This window comes from Aquila chrysaetos, chromosome 13 (genome assembly GCF_900496995.4).
Source record: "Aquila chrysaetos chrysaetos chromosome 13, bAquChr1.4, whole genome shotgun sequence".
Taxonomy (NCBI): Eukaryota; Metazoa; Chordata; class Aves; order Accipitriformes; family Accipitridae; genus Aquila; species Aquila chrysaetos.
The window spans coordinates 17,144,237-17,161,265 of NC_044016.1; the positions used below are offsets into that span (position 1 = coordinate 17,144,237).

General features: G+C 43.3%; 1 protein-coding gene across 3 annotated transcripts in view; it reads left to right on the plus strand.

Moving 5' to 3' along the window:
* The window catches only part of RHOQ (ras homolog family member Q), a 26,901-nt gene continuing 9,872 nt past the window's right edge, over positions 1-17,029 (plus strand). The window contains exons 1-3 of one of the 3 annotated variants that reach the window (XM_030034358.1): positions 1-328; positions 470-528; positions 16,269-16,433. In XM_030034358.1, the coding sequence (XP_029890218.1) occupies positions 187-328; positions 470-528; positions 16,269-16,433 (366 nt within the window). In that variant the 5' untranslated portion in view covers positions 1-186. The remainder of the gene's footprint in view (positions 329-469; positions 529-16,268; positions 16,434-17,029) is intronic. The other 2 variants (XR_005933793.1, XM_030034360.1) reach the window with 2 other exon arrangements.

Here is a 17,029-nt window from a genome sequence, read left to right on the forward strand (position 1 = left end):
CGGCCGCGGCCGGGGGAAGGCGGCTCCCGCCGGGCCCAGCGCGGCGGCGGATGGCGGGGGGGGCCGCGCCCGGCGGGGGCCGGCGGGGGCGCCCGCTGAGCGGCGGCGGCGGCGGCGGCGGCGGCGATGCCGGGGGGCCCGGCGCGGCGGGGCGCGCCCGCGGGGCCATGAGGGCGGGCTCCGGCCATGGCCCATGGCAGCGCGGCGGTCATGCTGAAGTGCGTGGTGGTGGGGGACGGCGCCGTGGGCAAGACGTGTCTGCTGATGAGCTACGCCAACGACGCCTTCCCCGAGGAGTACGTGCCCACCGTCTTCGACCACTACGCAGGTGAGCGGGCGGAGGGCCCGGCCGCCGGCGGTGGCAGCTGCCCTCTCCCCCCCCCCTCCCCCGGCCTTACCCTGCCGGGGGACGGGGGGGTCGGCCGGGCTTTGCCCCCCTTCACCCGCTGTGTTTCTCCCCCCCTCGCAGTCAGCGTTACCGTCGGGGGCAAGCAGTACCTGCTGGGGCTGTACGACACCGCCGGCCAGGTGAGTGCTGAGCGCTGCCCGCGGCCCCGGCCCCGCGCTGAAGTTGTTTGCAGGGCTGCGGTCCGGGCTGGGTGATTCAGAGGCGGGTTGGCGGCGGGGGTGGGGGTGCCGGGGGGGGAGGGCGACTGATAAAAACCGGCTTTAAAAGAAAACCATGGATCCGACCCTTATTCTCGAGGGCGGGCAGGCGGAGACCGGCTTTATTTTTAGCGGTGCGTGGCCGGTTCCGGGGGAACTGCGGCCGGGGGGGCCACGGCATCGCCCGGCCCTGGGCGAGCCGGCGCGCCCGGCCCAGGCTGTGCCAGCGCTGGCGGGGCATCGCCCCGGGCCGGGCATCGCCCCCGGTCAACCCCCCCCGGAGTGCCGACCCTCCCGCCGGCCTTCAGATGGGGGAAATGTGCCTCCTTTAGCTGGGAGGGAACTTGCTGCCTCAAACGCGGCGGGTCGGATAGAGACCCAGAATGCCGCAGCTTGCCTTGTTTACGCTTTACAGCTCTTAAATAGCTAAAAAGAGTTGTCCAACTTAGAGGTGCAAAATAATAAAATGTAATTCTCAGCCACTGCCTTTCAGATAACCTGGGTTTCTTCTGCTATCCCAGACAATTCAAGTGACTCATTTGGTTAAGATTATTACAGCCTGTTGTGAAAGACGCTATGTCAGCATGTATCTTAAGTAACTTTAATGATGGATAAAATGCTTGATGCTTGGAGGGCTCACTGGTGTAGCGGCTACTGAAGGGCTCCATTATTCAAGTCACTTCTTGGCTAGCTGAACTTGCATGGCACCAGCCACGGGCCGAGCACGGTCTCCTGGCTTAAAGCAGTCCCGGCTCTCTGGAGATGCCTTGTCGGAAACAAAATAGTTTGTGAAGGGCCTGACCCTGGGAGGTGCAGGCATCTCCCAAGGAGGTGCAGAGCATATATACGGAAATGCCGCATGGGTTTTGTAAAGTTGTGTATTCCTTATATTAAAACTTCTTCTTGTGGTATGAGCATGTGTTTTGGTCTCACATGACCTCAGACATGCTTCCGTGTTGTAAAGAGCAACTAGTAAGATAATCTCACTGGACTTGCATAGACTGAAGCCATATTTTTTAACCATGTTATACCTATACTTAATTGAACAGCTGCTGCCTAAATTAGTGTACCTTTTTAGATCTGCATGCAGCCTTAAGTAAGGGAAGCAGCATTTAACCAGTCTTTTATATCTTTGTTAGGCCTGAAATCAGTAATAAAATTAATTCCATGAGAATTGTAGGGAACAGCTCCGTTTCCAGAAAGCTGATACCTGACGGGTATTCCCAAAAAGACTGACTTCATGGTTGTCATCTCACTGACGTAAACACAAACTAGTCAAATTTATGCCAACTAAGTGCATTTCTTATTACTGTCATAGTCCTGTTTTTCAGTAGTAATTGGTTTAAAACACAGCTTGTAAAGTATTGCTTAAGTAGGTTACAAAATGAGGATCTAGTGCTCAGGCAAATAAAGCACTTGGTTAATATGCAACTATTTTTCTCTTTTTATATAATGAGCATTGGAAAATGTGAAAGTGACCCTAGCACTACTGTACATATGCATCACTTATTTGTGGATGCTGTCTCAAACTGCTTGTGCTGGCTTGTTGCTATTAATGGGAACGTGTGCTGTTAGCTCTGTGTGGTTTTGTGGTATCCCACTCTGCCTGAATGTGCTGAGTACAAAACCGAGTGACCTTTGGCCTCCTCAAAAGCTAGTAGGGTAAACCGGCCAGTTTACAGCAAACAGCAAGCGAAGGTATTCCTGTTATACTAAGAAAAACTTTTTAGTGTGAAATTGTATATCCAGATGTGTAAAAAATTCAGGTAAGCTTTTTTTTTTTTTCCCCCAAATTCTGAGAAGCTGAAAGCTTAAGTTTGAATTACAGAGCAGTTTCTGATGTACCCAGGACCAGATCTTGCTGGCCTAATTCAGAGGAGCATCAGCTCACATAGGGTGTTTTAATGAGGCTACCTTTACAAATATATCTGGTCTTGGCAAAACTTCCCTTTTAGTCAGACCTGCAGTGCTAATAAAGTCTACCATTATCCCCATCCCACTTCAGCATGTTTGGGGAACTGGTGGACATCTGGGGCTGCCCACAGGAGCCCTGTCCCAACATCCAGCACACCTAAGGAGGGGAGTCTGTGTGAAGATGCCAGTCCAGCAATTTCATTCAGCTAAAAGCTTCTTTGTCAGAGAGTGTGCTGACAAGCTCATCTTCCCACAGCTATGCCATAACAGAAAGCTTCCTTTAAAGCTTAAACATATAAAGAGCAGAAAAGACATGAGAACAGAAAGCTTACTTTAAAGCTTAAACATATATAGTAAAGAGCAGAAGAGACATGAGCTGATGTTGCCTTCTCTGTGTTGAGGAAACAGCGTGCTGCATCTGGTACACACCTGCAATCAGCAGGTGCAATTGCACAGACTTCTGTACGGCTCGGATTCTTTGGTGCTTGAAGTCGGGATTTCTGTGCCAGCATACGTCAGTGCTTCAATTTCTAATTCTGTCACCCCCAAATAGTTTTACTGTAAAATACTGGCCTGATAGTATCATTTTATCAAAACTTGGCAGTGCGTGATCACTGTGGTATCTAAGCAGCTGCCAGTCTTCAGCATGTTTATACTCCCGGCTCTGCACGGAGTATGTAGGTACAATCTGCAGATCTCATTTTAGGGGGGAGTGAGGGGATAAATGGAGGTTCAGACAGTAACCTACTCCAAATCCATGCAGGAAGCCCATAGCAGAGCAAGGATTGAAGACCTTTTGATTTCTAGCTGGTGCACAGCAGGCTCATCGCACTGAAATACTGACTTACCAGCCTGTGGGTCTCTTTAACTTGCGTGGTTATGTATTTAGAAACTTGTGACAGGCTTCTCTTTGGCAGAGGAGTTGCAAGCTTTTGAGTTCATGGCATTCAGTACTCTTTCTAGCTCACTTCTTCACAACACACACAGGATCACGTGTAGTAACTATACTGATGACATAATGCCTCATATCTTTGTGAGTTTAAAGGAGGTTGAGAATAAATCTATGAAAATCCCATTTTTTTCCAGGTTAAATATAGCAGGGAGAAATGCCACTAGTGGTTCACAAACTTCAGTTTATATGCAGACAGACCTTCCCTGCTTTGGGGGTGTGTGAGTTCAGGCAGGCTTTTCTCTGGCTGAAAATACTGAGGCCCTGGTTCAGCAGAAAATAGCCAGTACAGCTGCTGGGTAGTGGAGGCTCTTGGAGCCCCTTTGGGTTTGCAGCTGTGGAGGCAGGCTCCCCCCGCCAGGGAGTCAGGTGGGAATTCAGTGCCGGTGGTGAGAGGGCATTCCTCCAGCAATTCCTCCCAGAGGTGGAGCCAGCAGCTCCTTTTAGCCTTGCTGCTGCACATAGCCATGCGCTGAGTCTGGGTGGGCTTGGAGTGGGTCCTGGTTTCCCCAGGAAGATGAGAACTGCAGAACCTGCCTGTATTGCCTGGAGCTGGGAGCATCAATGCACTGAAGTTTAAACGTGAGGTGCTTGTAAGACTGATGCTTGGATGCCTTTGGCGTTGCAGTAGCCTCTCTTGCTTTGGGAGACTAACTGCTTGTCGGTACTGCTCTTCACTGAGCAGCGGTATGTGGCAAAATCAGCCTGGGAAGAGGACCGTGGCTTCATCAGGGGTCTGTTAACTTCACTATGTTGGAGTGCTTTTGAACTAGTGACAAGTGATTATCCTTTTGATTTTCCATAATACTAAAACAATACTGCCAACTCTTATGATACTAAAACTTTCGGAGAAATGTCTGTAAGCACTAACGAAGAGGTGTGCTGCGTGTCCCCTTGCCACATTCCAAATGATCAGGATAAGTGGGAGGACACACAGGATTTACGTCTTGGAGATTTTGCTCCATATTGAAGGCTGCTGCTTAAAATGGCAGTTGGGGTCCATCCTCCTCTCAGTCTCTTTTGTTGTGGGGTTTTCATTCGTGGTGTCCCTTTCCTTCAGTATGTACTGACCACGTAGAGATAGAAGCCTTGCTCTGCTCCTGTGTCTTGGCTGTGAAGGACTGTCAGGACCAGGAGGGAGGATGGGGGGGGATGCAGGAGCAGAGCCTGTGCTGCTCCCACTGCCCCAGGAAGAGAGATGCTGAGGCATAGCATTGCTGCCTGGTGCAGGTTTGGCACCAAGCCAGCATCTGGGCAGTGCAGAGTGGGGTACAGCCAGAGCAGAGTGAACCTTACTATGGTGCAGTGCCTAATAATAACATTTGTATCCCTGAGCATCACTTACGTTGTGATACTAGCGTGGCCTGGTTGGACAAAGCTGAGGTAAACTGTGTTCCTTGGCTTTCCACTTGTATTTCTCTGCCTTAAAGGCCCTAACGTGTAAGGGCAAGCTGTAGGTCTGATACAGGGATGCACTCGGTGCCTTCTTAACCGTCACCAAAAGAGTAGCCACAAAACATGCTAAAGCACAAGAGCAGACCAAGCCACTTCTTGGTTCCTCTCAGCTCAGATACCAATGGCTACTCTGGTTGCAGCCGCAGCCATCTTAATTCAGACACACTGATTTTTCGGTTGTAACGGAAGCCCTGATGTTAAAAGCAATTTTATATTAAAGTTGGTTGGGCTGCTAAGGTGTGTAAAGCTAACTCAAATATTAGCAAGATCAGTGCCTGCATTAAGGCCAGGTGTAAAACCAAATGGTTATAACTGTGAATGTGCCTGTGGGAAAGAGAGGGGTGGAGGTGTGGTTATTAAAATGGATGGTCACCAAACTTGCAGTGGTTGCTATAAATAAAACAAGAAATAGCAATAATCTTTCTACTTCTTGCTGGCTATTTGTCTTGGCTTTGGTAGGTAGCCCTGGTCTAGCAGGTAGCACTTCAGTATCCTGCTGAAAGGAGAGGCAGCTGCTGATCATTTTGGCTGGTCCATTGTGAAATAGAAACATCCCTCCTCAGACCACATTACTCCTTCCGAGTTGCACCTACGATGCAGCTGTAGTGCCAAATGTGAGCCTGGAACATGCAAGCACGGTCTCATGCAACACGAAGCCTGCCACCCTTTACTGTAGAGTTGTAAACACCGAAACCTATAATGTGATTTTGGCAGACCTAAAAATGACATGTTAGCAATTAACATCCTGTCCCCTCTCTGTCCCCCGCTGTGCCTCCCTCCTCCCACATGCATTTTCCCTCGCTCCCTTTACATTGTCCCAGCCGAGCTGGCAGCTGGCGCTGGGAAGCTGTGAGCTCACTCACTCAGTCCCTCAATCCCGGCCGGCCAGCGTGCTGGCCTATGAATAGCTCAGCCTCTGCTGAAGCTGCTCTGTGCTTCAGGATGTTGCCAGCCACGTAGGTTTAACGGCTCTGCAGCAACAACTGGATGTATGCAGATAAAATAAAAACTTGCCTAGATTCTCCCTTCGAAATGTAAGTTTTTCAATGCAAAAAGAGGTGAAGTGCCTGAGCTTACAACCTCTACGTTGAGAGTTCTGTAGACAAGTGTGTAAGCAAAGACAGGCTTTCCCTTTAAAAGGAAGGGGACTTGTACCTTCAGATTTGCTTTTAAAAATGGCCTTCCAACAATAATAGCAGTGCAAAGCTTACATTCAGACGCCTCATTGTGAGCTGTGACTCACACTTTGAAAGCGTTGTGGCTTTCCTGTAAAGATTGGTAAGTATTGTTATCGCCAGATGGGGAGTCTTAGGATAGGAGATGCTGCTCTGAGTTCCCCAAAGCATCCACTAAATACGTGTTGGAAACTCAGGACAGTTATGTTCATTTTCAGTGTGTCAGAAGCCCCACGGCACTTCTGAATAGCGGCACTCAGTTATGTTAAAATCAAATGTAAGGGATGTGTTTGAAAATGTAGATCCAGAATGTCTTTGCCAATTTAACAGTAAGTTAATGGCAGACCAAAGTAAAGAACCCAAAGTAAACCAAGTTTGAGAGGTTCTCTGAAACTTCAATTTTTGATATGTTAAAAGCACATTTTTATGAAGACTACTGACCTAGACAAATTCTTGCTAAACATTGATTATGTGGTCACGTAAAAATCCCTTTTTCCTGGGTTAAAAGTCAGTACATATCCTTTAGTTTGTGACAGTTCTCTCTGAATTTTACTCATTTATAATTTCTTCGAGGTACAGTGACATCTTTCACTGCTATCCAAACATCACCAGCTAAAAAGGCAACACTGAATACAAGCAATAATTATTGCTCTTCCAGCACAATGTTATTGCATATCCTCTTACTTGCTGACTTCATTTTAAGATGGTGTGTGCATCTGTACTCATTTGAGTATCATATAATCTACAGCTGTATTGCAGGAGGCAAGAGTCATGGAATAGGGACAACTGCGTAAGGTGGCATGAACTGGCAGAGTTTTTCTGATAGAGAACATATAAGACCCTGGGAATTTTCGGCAGGTCCATAGTCAGACTTCTTGATTGAATCCGTTTCCTTTGCAAAGAGCTCTTTATATTTTGGTAAATACGAAAAGTATAAAAAATGCATATTTTTCATTTATAGCCTAACTCCTGATTCAGCCTCTAAATACATCTTAAAACAAACTAAAGATAATTTAGACTAGAGTACTGCCTCCATAGCACAGACCTGCAATGCAAAAGGACGTACAATGTGTGTTAGGGTCTGATCCAAAGCTCTGTGTTAGCAGGCACCCCATTGCTGATTTCAGTAAGCTTTGTTCCAGTTCCTTTATTGAGAACACATGGACAAAGTGGATGTAAAACTTCAGCAATACTGAGGTTTTGTCAGTCCCAGGCATTCAAAATGATGAGTCAGCTATTTCTATCCGCAGACACCACTACGTAAAAAACCCTAGGAAATCAAAATGGTTTGAGACTTTTTCTTTTGCCCTTTGCTGGATGTGGGTTTTCTTTAAGCCTTTGGGCTTCAAGTGTTCAAGTTTTCTTTGTATCTGTGGGGTACTAGAAATTTATCTTTCATTTAAAGGCAAAAAGGATGTGATTTTTCTTCATAGAATCATGAGACTCTAGGAACCTGGGCTTTAAGAAATAATATAGAGCACACTGATTCCAAATCCTGCAGTTTTATTGTGAATTACTAAAACCAACATTACTAAAATGGATGCTTTGGGACAAAGCTTCAGGACTTTTTTTTAAACCTCCAAATTAGCAGTTACATTTCTAACAAAACTGCCCTTCCTCTAATTAGAGAAGATGCAAAATGAGGGAAGAGAGGAGGGGAACTGTATCTTTTTACTGCTCTGTTCTGTGGTTTTATAAGCAGTCTATTGGTTTGGATTGGCGACTGCATGATTTGTGTTAAGAAAAATGTGTCTGAACGCTACACAACACTTTCAGCAGTTCTGAAGAGGTTGTGTCATTTGATGTGTTAGCGGCTACTGTCCTCAGTCTGTTCTAGTCCTGCTCTGTGCTGCATCCATGTTGTGGCACATGTGCAATAATTCTTTGCAATGGCTGGCACTCACTGGTGTGTGTATAAAAATGCAAGTGGCAGCATTATTCTCCAGAGAAAAGGACCATCTATCAGCATTCTAGGTGAGCTTACTGCTTCAGATGAATAAAACACAGACTGAAAGTGCCTCAGGCAGCTTGCGCTCTAAATTAGATATAGCTGTGAATGCTAAAAGATCATCAGTAGGTCTTAATGCTAGTTCCTTGTTGGTCTGATTTCCATTTGGGATGCAGTGGTGGAGTCAATAAGGGATGGATACCAGGCATGAACTGGGTGGCATCTTTAGCTATGACCAACAGATAGCCCAGCCATGGGCAGTGAGATGGCTTACATATTCCTCACTTAAGAAAGAAAAATTGTAGGCAGTTTTTCAAATGCCTAAACATCTGCTGCTGTGAAATCGTTGAGTGTTTTACTACCTTCTTCCATGGAAGCTGTTAGCCCTGACAAATCGGGACTTGACATAAAATAAGGTGCAGAATACTCTTAGGAACTCCTTTAATTCCAAAAATTGTTTCACTGTTATGTGTTTATTCAATGTGCACATGATGGCACCAGTACTCTGGCACTTCGTCTTCTGAGAAGTTGCGTAATGGGAATTAATCTTGAGGAGTCAGGGTGAAGGCTTAGTCTTCTGTCTTACAAAGCTGTTGCTCAACAGTGGACTGAAGAACATGGGTTTGGGGTTTATTTGTAAAAAGTGAAAGGGAATGAGACACCTAACTGATCAGTCTTTCTTGTCTGGGCAGGATTTATATAGTTAGTAAATGAAAAGACATGGCTGATATGATATGGAGAACTATACTAAACCATCTTTATTCCATAGTCTGTTTTCCCTGTGAGAACAGATTTATTGATGGTCACATTCTTCTGTAAAAACAAAGTGAAAGAACCCATCTTTCCGAAGAGCAGGTTCTTCAGAGGGTAGATCTGACCAGATCCCCTGAGCCAGGGTGAATTTTATATTTTTCCTTTGCTTGCCCATATCTGAAAGAATGGAAAATCCTGATTGTTCATGGCTACAGTCACCAAAACCGGGGTGAATTCCTTTACTGGAGAAAGTGGAAATCCTGTGTGGGAAGAGTGCTGTTCATAAGGTCATTGTCGGTGAGAAAGGAACCAGCACAGGAACACACCGCAGCCTTGTGATTTCTCATGGCTAAGGAGTGAAAGGGCTTGTCCACAGCAGTTACTCTGCCACTTCTTAAGAGCTCCACAGTGGATAAGCAACTGATACAAGGTTTTTAAGCAAAATTGCACTTGGTGATACTGCTTGCAGTCAGTTGAATCCATGTTCTGTTGTTACAGATGCTAAAATAGTAAGTCTTACAGAGAAAATTCAGTGCCTTCCACTTTTATAAAACCATGAAGAAGCCAGCAAGTTGAAGTTCCTTTGGTGATGGAGTGGAGAGAGGGAGTGTTCTGTTGAGACTGTCTAGGAAAATAGTTTAGCATCACCACATGGCAAGATGTAGGATTTGGACAGTATTTAATCCCACATTAAGACTGGGATCAATTCGGATTGCCTAAAGGCAATTTGGTGTATAATTAAAGGAATATTCTGTCCTTGTCTCTAATGCTCTAAAATCCATCTTACTAGGCTCCAGATTCCAGCTAGTTACTTCTGTCTATACAGAAAAGGTTTTCAGACATGTAAGCAGCTGCACAGTCCTCAAATATGCCAGAAGGAAAGTTTTGTCAAAAAAAAAAATATCCGTAATTCACAAACCCTGGGCTTTTTCAATGTATAATTCATACCTCCTTTGAACAGTCTTCCTCACAGGAATTTAGAGATGGATTTAGATCAGCTTACTTCATTTTTAGAATACAATGGAAGAGCACTTACCCTGCATTCTTGCAGCCTTTTCTATAAATTAAAAATAGATGCTGGGTCCAAATTGGCAGCTTTTTGCACTCCCTAGGAAACCTGTGCGAACAAGCCACAACAGGACAATTCTGCTTTCTTTAGCAATGCAAGCTATATCGCCAGAAGCCTGTGAAGAGACAGAGGGTCTGTAGTGCACTTTTCCCCTGCAGCCAGGGAATAATCACCACATCTTGTTTTGCGTGTTCAGAAGCTAGTGGCTACAGATGCAGGCGACTGAAAAAGAAAATGTAGCAATCAGTGTTAACAGGGCTTGGGTTGCAGAATTGGACAAGCAGATGTTTTATGGCAATGCTGTGTCAGACCAAATTGCAGCTTGCCAAGTGGTCCTGCATTAGTGGTGCCTTGTGGGTGGCAGTGCCAGGAAGCCAGCGTCCTGGGGACGCTCCACCCTCCTTCCTTGCAAAGGGTTACAGCATTATACAGCCCAGACTGAAAAAATTTGGAGAGTTTTTTTAGCCAGGGAAGCAGTTTGTGCTTGGCATGGGGCAGTACAGACCATTTCCCTCTTTCTCCTGCCCCACCCAAGCATCTCGTAGAATCAGAAACCACAGGGTGATTCAGTGGGGTGAAGTCTGTTTCCTGGTGTGCTTCTGGAGTAGGCAGTTGCTCTAGGAGGCTTTGCCTGGTGCTTATGGCAAAGCTGCAGATCAACCTTTAATTCTAAATAATCTGGGGGAGATGGCAGGATGTCTCCACTGGGGTAACTGTGAGCTGGTACCAAGTCCCTGGGGCACATGTTAGATACAGCAGTCGTTATGGTTCACTTGTTAACGTTTTCTGAAATATTACAGGGGGCCTTCTGAAACAAATTTATTTTCAGGGAGGAAAACTATGAAAAATGCAGTCTTGAAGGACAGCTTTGAAATGCACTTCAAAAGTTAAAGCATGGCAATTCATATTGAGAGGACTTTCGACTGTCGTTACCGAGACCTGATATGAAATGGGTTAAAACTTGGACTTTTAGCTGGGATTTTGCTCTGCAGAAACCAGCTAGTTACATACGTGTGCCTCACTGAGACCCTCTGAGCAGCAGTAGTGATTACCCTTCACTGCATGAAGGTTGGATTCATCTAGCAACTCTGCCTGATGTCTATTTTTGGCTTCCCCTCTAAAAACAGATGGTTGGGAGTGAGAACTCCCTTTTATTATTGCTGTTGTAAGCTCTGAAAGCAACAGATGGTTGCTAACACAAGAGATCACAAACCTAGAGTTGTTGAGCTCCAGTTTTTCTTCCAGTGGCACAAGCTCTATTTTGTTCCCTCCCATCCACTTTATACCTTCTCAGAATAGAACAGAAATAGGCCTAGCCTTTGTTTATAAGAGTATGTCAGTATGATATAACTGGAGATGTATTGTTAAAATTTTGTTCCTAAGCTGCAAAACACATAAAATCATTAACTACTTTGGTTCTATCAGAGTACAAAACACTGGGCCTGGATTAAAACACAAGCATGACACACCTTGCTCAGGGCCCCTGCCACAATGTTAATGACATACCAGAATTTGGTTTCTCCTGTTTGCTTAAAGACGCTAGCCCTCATATTTGCAAGGAAAAAAAAAATCAAACAGATCTAGGTTAACATCTTCTTTGCTACCTGTAACAGTAGATCTGAGAGGTATGAATTTCCCCAAAGGTCTTGGTCAAGGTGTGGGAAGGTATTGACTGCAAAGGTGACTCCTCTAATTGCCTTTCATCTTTCCAAATTGGATAAAGAGACCCTAATACCATTCCAGAGGAGAAAGAGGCCTGTGGTCTTACATTACTGAGAGAGGGTAAGGACCTCTGTCCCCATCACTTTAACTTGGGCAGGGAGGAGTGTGATACCATAAAACAGGGGAGCTACAGGCACTCTAGTACTATGGGATCTCATGCCTGCACCTCTTCTGTTTTCTAATACAAGGAAATAATGCTTTTTGTGGGTCAAGGAGGTTGTCCAGAAATTATTAGACTTCACTTTGTCTTAGCTTTTTTTTTAAAAAAATATCCCACTGCACATAAGCTATGTACATCAAAGGCTTTTGGAGTGCTTTACAAAGGCTAATGCATTATTAAGCTAGCAATCCCCTACAGATGGGAAGATGCAAGTAGAGAGAGGATAATAATTTGCTAAGGGCTACATATTGTGTCAGTGGCAGAGTTAGGAATACAGTTTGTGTGTTTTTAACTATGTCTCTCAGGTGATATCCGTGGAATTGGGCAAAAGTATTAGTTCAAAATCAGTTGTACAGCTTGAAATACGGCACTGCATTCCGCTTTTAGTCTGAGAAAACCCTTGAAATGAAGAAGAACATAATGCTGCAGAATTGCAATACCATTCTTCAGTCTGCATACACTCAGGTTCCTCAAGACCTCTGTTTTTGAGCAGGTAAATGTCAGGAAAAGAAGTAGCCAAATTTTGAACATGTTAAAACAAATCCACCTGAACATCCAAAATACAATGAAAATTAGTGATTCAGTATTCAAGTACCAGGCAGCAGAAAATCTTAAGAGGCAGATTAGGAGATACTGTAACATGGAAAAAGAGACCTAAAGGAGAGATTTTAAGGAGCTAAGATAAAGGCAATGCTAGACTTACCTGCAGAATATAAAAACTAGGGCAAAATGAAAATTTGAAAGTATGAACTTCCATTGTCCCCTCTTAAAAACAAAACAAAAAACCCAAACAGTCCTTCCCAGTTTGTAGCTGAGAAGCTAAGTCAAGTCATTAGTTCCTCATCTCCTTTCCCATGTCTGTTCTGTGTTTGCAGCTGTCCTGGGTTACCACAGAGATACTAGGTAAATGATGGATGGTCCTGCTGCAATGTTGTATCTTTTATAAGCATCACAGCTCCATGTAACGTTAATTAAGCCAACATACTTGTGTCCAATTTGCTTAAGTTATTACAACTCATATTTTCAGCATGTTTTTCTGTCTGTATTCAACTGCTTCAGCAAACAGCGAACAATTCTGTTTAAAAGTCCAGAGTATGTTGGAGAATGAGCCATTTCACTATTACAGCCTGGAGTTTTTGAGACTTGTATTGCATATTTTGATCCTTAGTGGCTTTCTTACCCATCTAATTCACATTCTTAAAATATTCCAGTTAAATTCTTTAAATATTTTTAATGCCTAAATATACATGCAGTGCCTCCCCCAATTAGTTTGGAAGTGTAATTGCTGTACAGTGTGGTGTGTACATGCACTCAAATTGGAATTTATATTGACTGGCGAGTATAATTAGATTTCGCTATTGCATTTAATTTTAGAATAAACCACATTTATTTCCCTTACACTAGATTCAGGAAATAAATTATAGTTGAAGCAATCAGATTTTTCCAGGCTTCTCTAATTTTCAGTCTAAATTCATTTGGTATTTCAGATTCTTCTGCCAAGTGCAGCAGTTATTTAGACCCAATACATCAGAGAAAGTTTTCATGTTTGATTGCTATTTCTGAGGGGCTGTTGGGGAACAGGAGTCTTTAAGCACAGATGGCCATGGTGGTAACATTTAAGCCAGGGTCTCTCTTGGGAGAACCCAGGACCAGTCTAATCATGTGGTGGGAGGCTTTATTAGAATTATCTGCCATCATTAGTATTAACATGAACCTAATTTTCATAGCACAGACAAGACTTAAAGGAGAGCCTGACAGCACTGACTTGTTTCAAGCAGCAGGATTGGCAGATATAGCCAAATTCTCTGTTAATTTAAGTAAGTGTAAATGCAGTGAAGTCACTGTAGTGAATACCACATACATCTTGGGCCATGATACATGATGTATCCAATCACACTGTACTTGCCTTCATTTTAACTTCTTAATTACACAGGATGGACCCATGGCTTGCCCAGTGCAGATGGGATAGGGTATAAATCAAAAGGCATATAAATAGATGCAGGGACAGGAAAGGAGTTCAGCAATGCACACGCCTTAAAAAGCAGTAACACTGCTCACTCCCAGATGACTGCTGATGAATATGTGGGAAGTAAGGTGCAGTACCAAGATGTGGCTAAATGTACAAGGATTTGTATCCAATGGGATTTAAAAAGATAAACTAAATATGGAAGTTTTGAAGTAAACCATGCAAATGTAACTCAGCTTTGAGATCAGAAAATGATTAGTATTTGCTATGAATAAAAGGTCCATCTGTAATTTGAAATGGATTAACTAAAGAGATTTTTTAAGGTCATTGGACTAACAGTAATTTCTGGCGACAGTGAAATGTTTTCTCCATTCCAGCATTTAATGCTGACAATATTCTAGTTACTGTAACTCAGATGTGAGATTTTTAGAAATGTTGAGTGTAGTGAAGGCAGCACTTCGGTGGTAGGACCAAAATACAATTTTAAAGTAGATTTTTTTTTTTTAAGAAAACGTATTCAGTAATACCACACATACAGTTTAGTAGAACTGAATTTGAGAGCAACTGACAGATCTGCCTGCGTGTTCTTGCAAGCAGATTTTGTGTACCAGTGTAATTTGCAGTTGGGAAGCTTCTTTTAGGATTTTGATCTCCACCCCAGAAAACAGAGTGGCAATCCTGAGCAGGATCTAACTATATTCAGTAGTAGAAGTGAAACATAAAATACATGCTTAAAAAAAGAATTGAATGTTGAATAGTTTCAAGTTGCTGTTGTGATGTTCTTAAAGTTATTTCTGCTTTCCATGATGAACGTCCACAGATGTGGAAAAGACATGGTTACTGGTTTTTTCTTTTGACTCAGGATAGGAGCCTGACACTAGAAGGGAAACAACTAATCTTCAGAAAGGCCTGTCAAATGTTGTAGTTTCACAGTAGTGTCAGTTACTGTGGTTGTGAAATTGGGAGCCCATGTTTACAGCTAAGCATGCTCTAGCTAATTGACAAAACTGAAGAGCATACAAGACTGGCAGTAGAGTGTATAATCAAAATGGCACATGAGAATACCGATTACAAATAAGAATATTATATAAATAGACACCGAAGAGTACTGGCCAATGGTCACCTCATTGCTACTGCAGTCTCCTCCAGTGCTTGTCTTTTCTCCATTTCATGATGAGGGTAATGGTCCTCTTCCCATAGCTGTTGACTTCCAAATGAAAAGATGGGTCTAGCAGAAACTGTTCTGAGGAAGTTCTCACACGTTTTCTGAAATTCTAGTGACACCATCTTTAAAACTTAACAATCAATGAAGGGCTTTTTTGAGGGTGCAACTATAGGTTAATAATCTGGTAATGTGACTGTTGCCAAGGAGACGAAAATTTAATTTTCTGGCTTGTCTCAAACGTGGAGTTGAATTACATTTTTGTCTCTACATTTAATGAACAAATCATTCCAATATTTGTGAGATTTAATTAAGATGGGGAGCTTACGTGGGGAAGAGGGAGGCTGCTGCAGCAGCCATAATAAACTGGTGTTTATTGTGGAAGAGGAAGTATAAACCCAGCATTCTTCACTGTCTCTGCAATGCCTGGGCTCAGTCTTAGTTATTTATGTTAAAAAAAAAAAAAGTAATATAGGAATGATAAGGCATTGTTTCACTGCCATAGACCAAAGGAAGCCTTGCAGAGAGAAGCTGGGGCATGTTGCCTCCTGCTCTTAGCTAAAAAATAGGGCAAAATCCACTTTCTCTCTTGCTAGAGAGAACTCTGTTTTACAATAGGGACAATGCTCCTAGGTACCTCTGTTGCCACAGTACTGTATGCCCTGGCTATGGCTCTAAATGACCCAAATAATAATCTTTTCACACTAACTTTCCCCCAAAAAGGGCATTAATGTTCCCCTGATAGTGTTCTTGATCCTTAATTTCTGTTCCTTCCCACTCTTTGCTGGGCTTGCTTACAGAAAGCAGAGTCTGGACAGAAGAGGTCCCTTCTGATCCTTACTTTGTCTGCCCTGATCACTAGCAACAGGACAGTAAGGTTTTTAAGAGACAGAAAGAAAATTCTAAGGAGAGCTTTAAATATCACCTCTACATACGATCCAAAAGAGAACATTTAAGTGCATTAAATAGCCTTAATCTAGCCTAGCTTTGTATCACCTGTATAACCTATAGCAGCCACATCTGCTTATTTCTCTTTGGTTAAACAAATGCTAAGCTTTGATCTGCAAGTATGTTTGAACCATAAGCCTTTTTTTTTTTCTTTAAGTGAAAACTTTTTAAAAGGTAGTCTTCTGTATATTCTTGTACAGAAGTAAGTTTCTATCAGTATTAACACACTTTTTGAAATATTTATATTCACATATAGTTACCCTCATACGCAGATTTTGCTCTACAGCCACACTAACTAACCTGGAATAGTTGTAAACATTCAAAAAGTTTGCCTCAACAAAATTCCTGAAATGCAAATACAGTTTCTGAATATAACTGTTAAAATTAACAAAATACAAGCAACAATTTAATATTGCAGATAACAGAATTTTTCTTTCTCAGGAAGACTATGATCGTCTGAGACCTTTATCTTATCCTATGACCGATGTCTTCCTTATCTGCTTCTCAGTGGTAAACCCTGCTTCATTTCAAAATGTGAAGGAAGAGTGGGTACCGGAGTTGAAGGAATATGCACCTAATGTTCCCTTTTTACTAGTAGGAACACAGGTATATCTGGTTCTGTTCTACTTTATTTAAACAATTCAGATCATTGTATGGTGCCTTTTCTTTGGGCTGGAAGTTCAGGCCCAACAGGACCTGAGCCGCACCTCCTCCTGGCTTTGGAAGAATGACCCTAACAAGTGGCAGAAAAACCTAGATCTCTGTTGTTCTCTAATGAGCTACCTCCATTTTGTTAAAATAGATTCACTGTAAACAGGGTGGCAAGATTGGCTGCATCTCTCTGTGTGACTTTATAGAAAGTAATGGGAATAAAATTGTCTGTTCCTACCCATGTTACTGGAATTACTTGGGTCTACAACTGTTGGTCATATCCAGTACCTGCTGAAGCAAAGGAGCAAAGGGAGAAGTGAGACAATTTCCTCTTGCTTCTTGTGGGCAGTGGACTGGGCTTCAATTACAAAGTGACCCACATGTTGGTATTATGTTTGGGTTAATCTTTCTGCCACTGCTGGATATACATTCTGTTATCCCAAGATGATCACATCTAATTGAAGAGCTGAGTTACAAAATAAATGTATGTTCCTTCTGGATTAAAGGTAGTAGTTCACAGCTTAAATTTCCAGGGCTTTTGGATCAGGAAG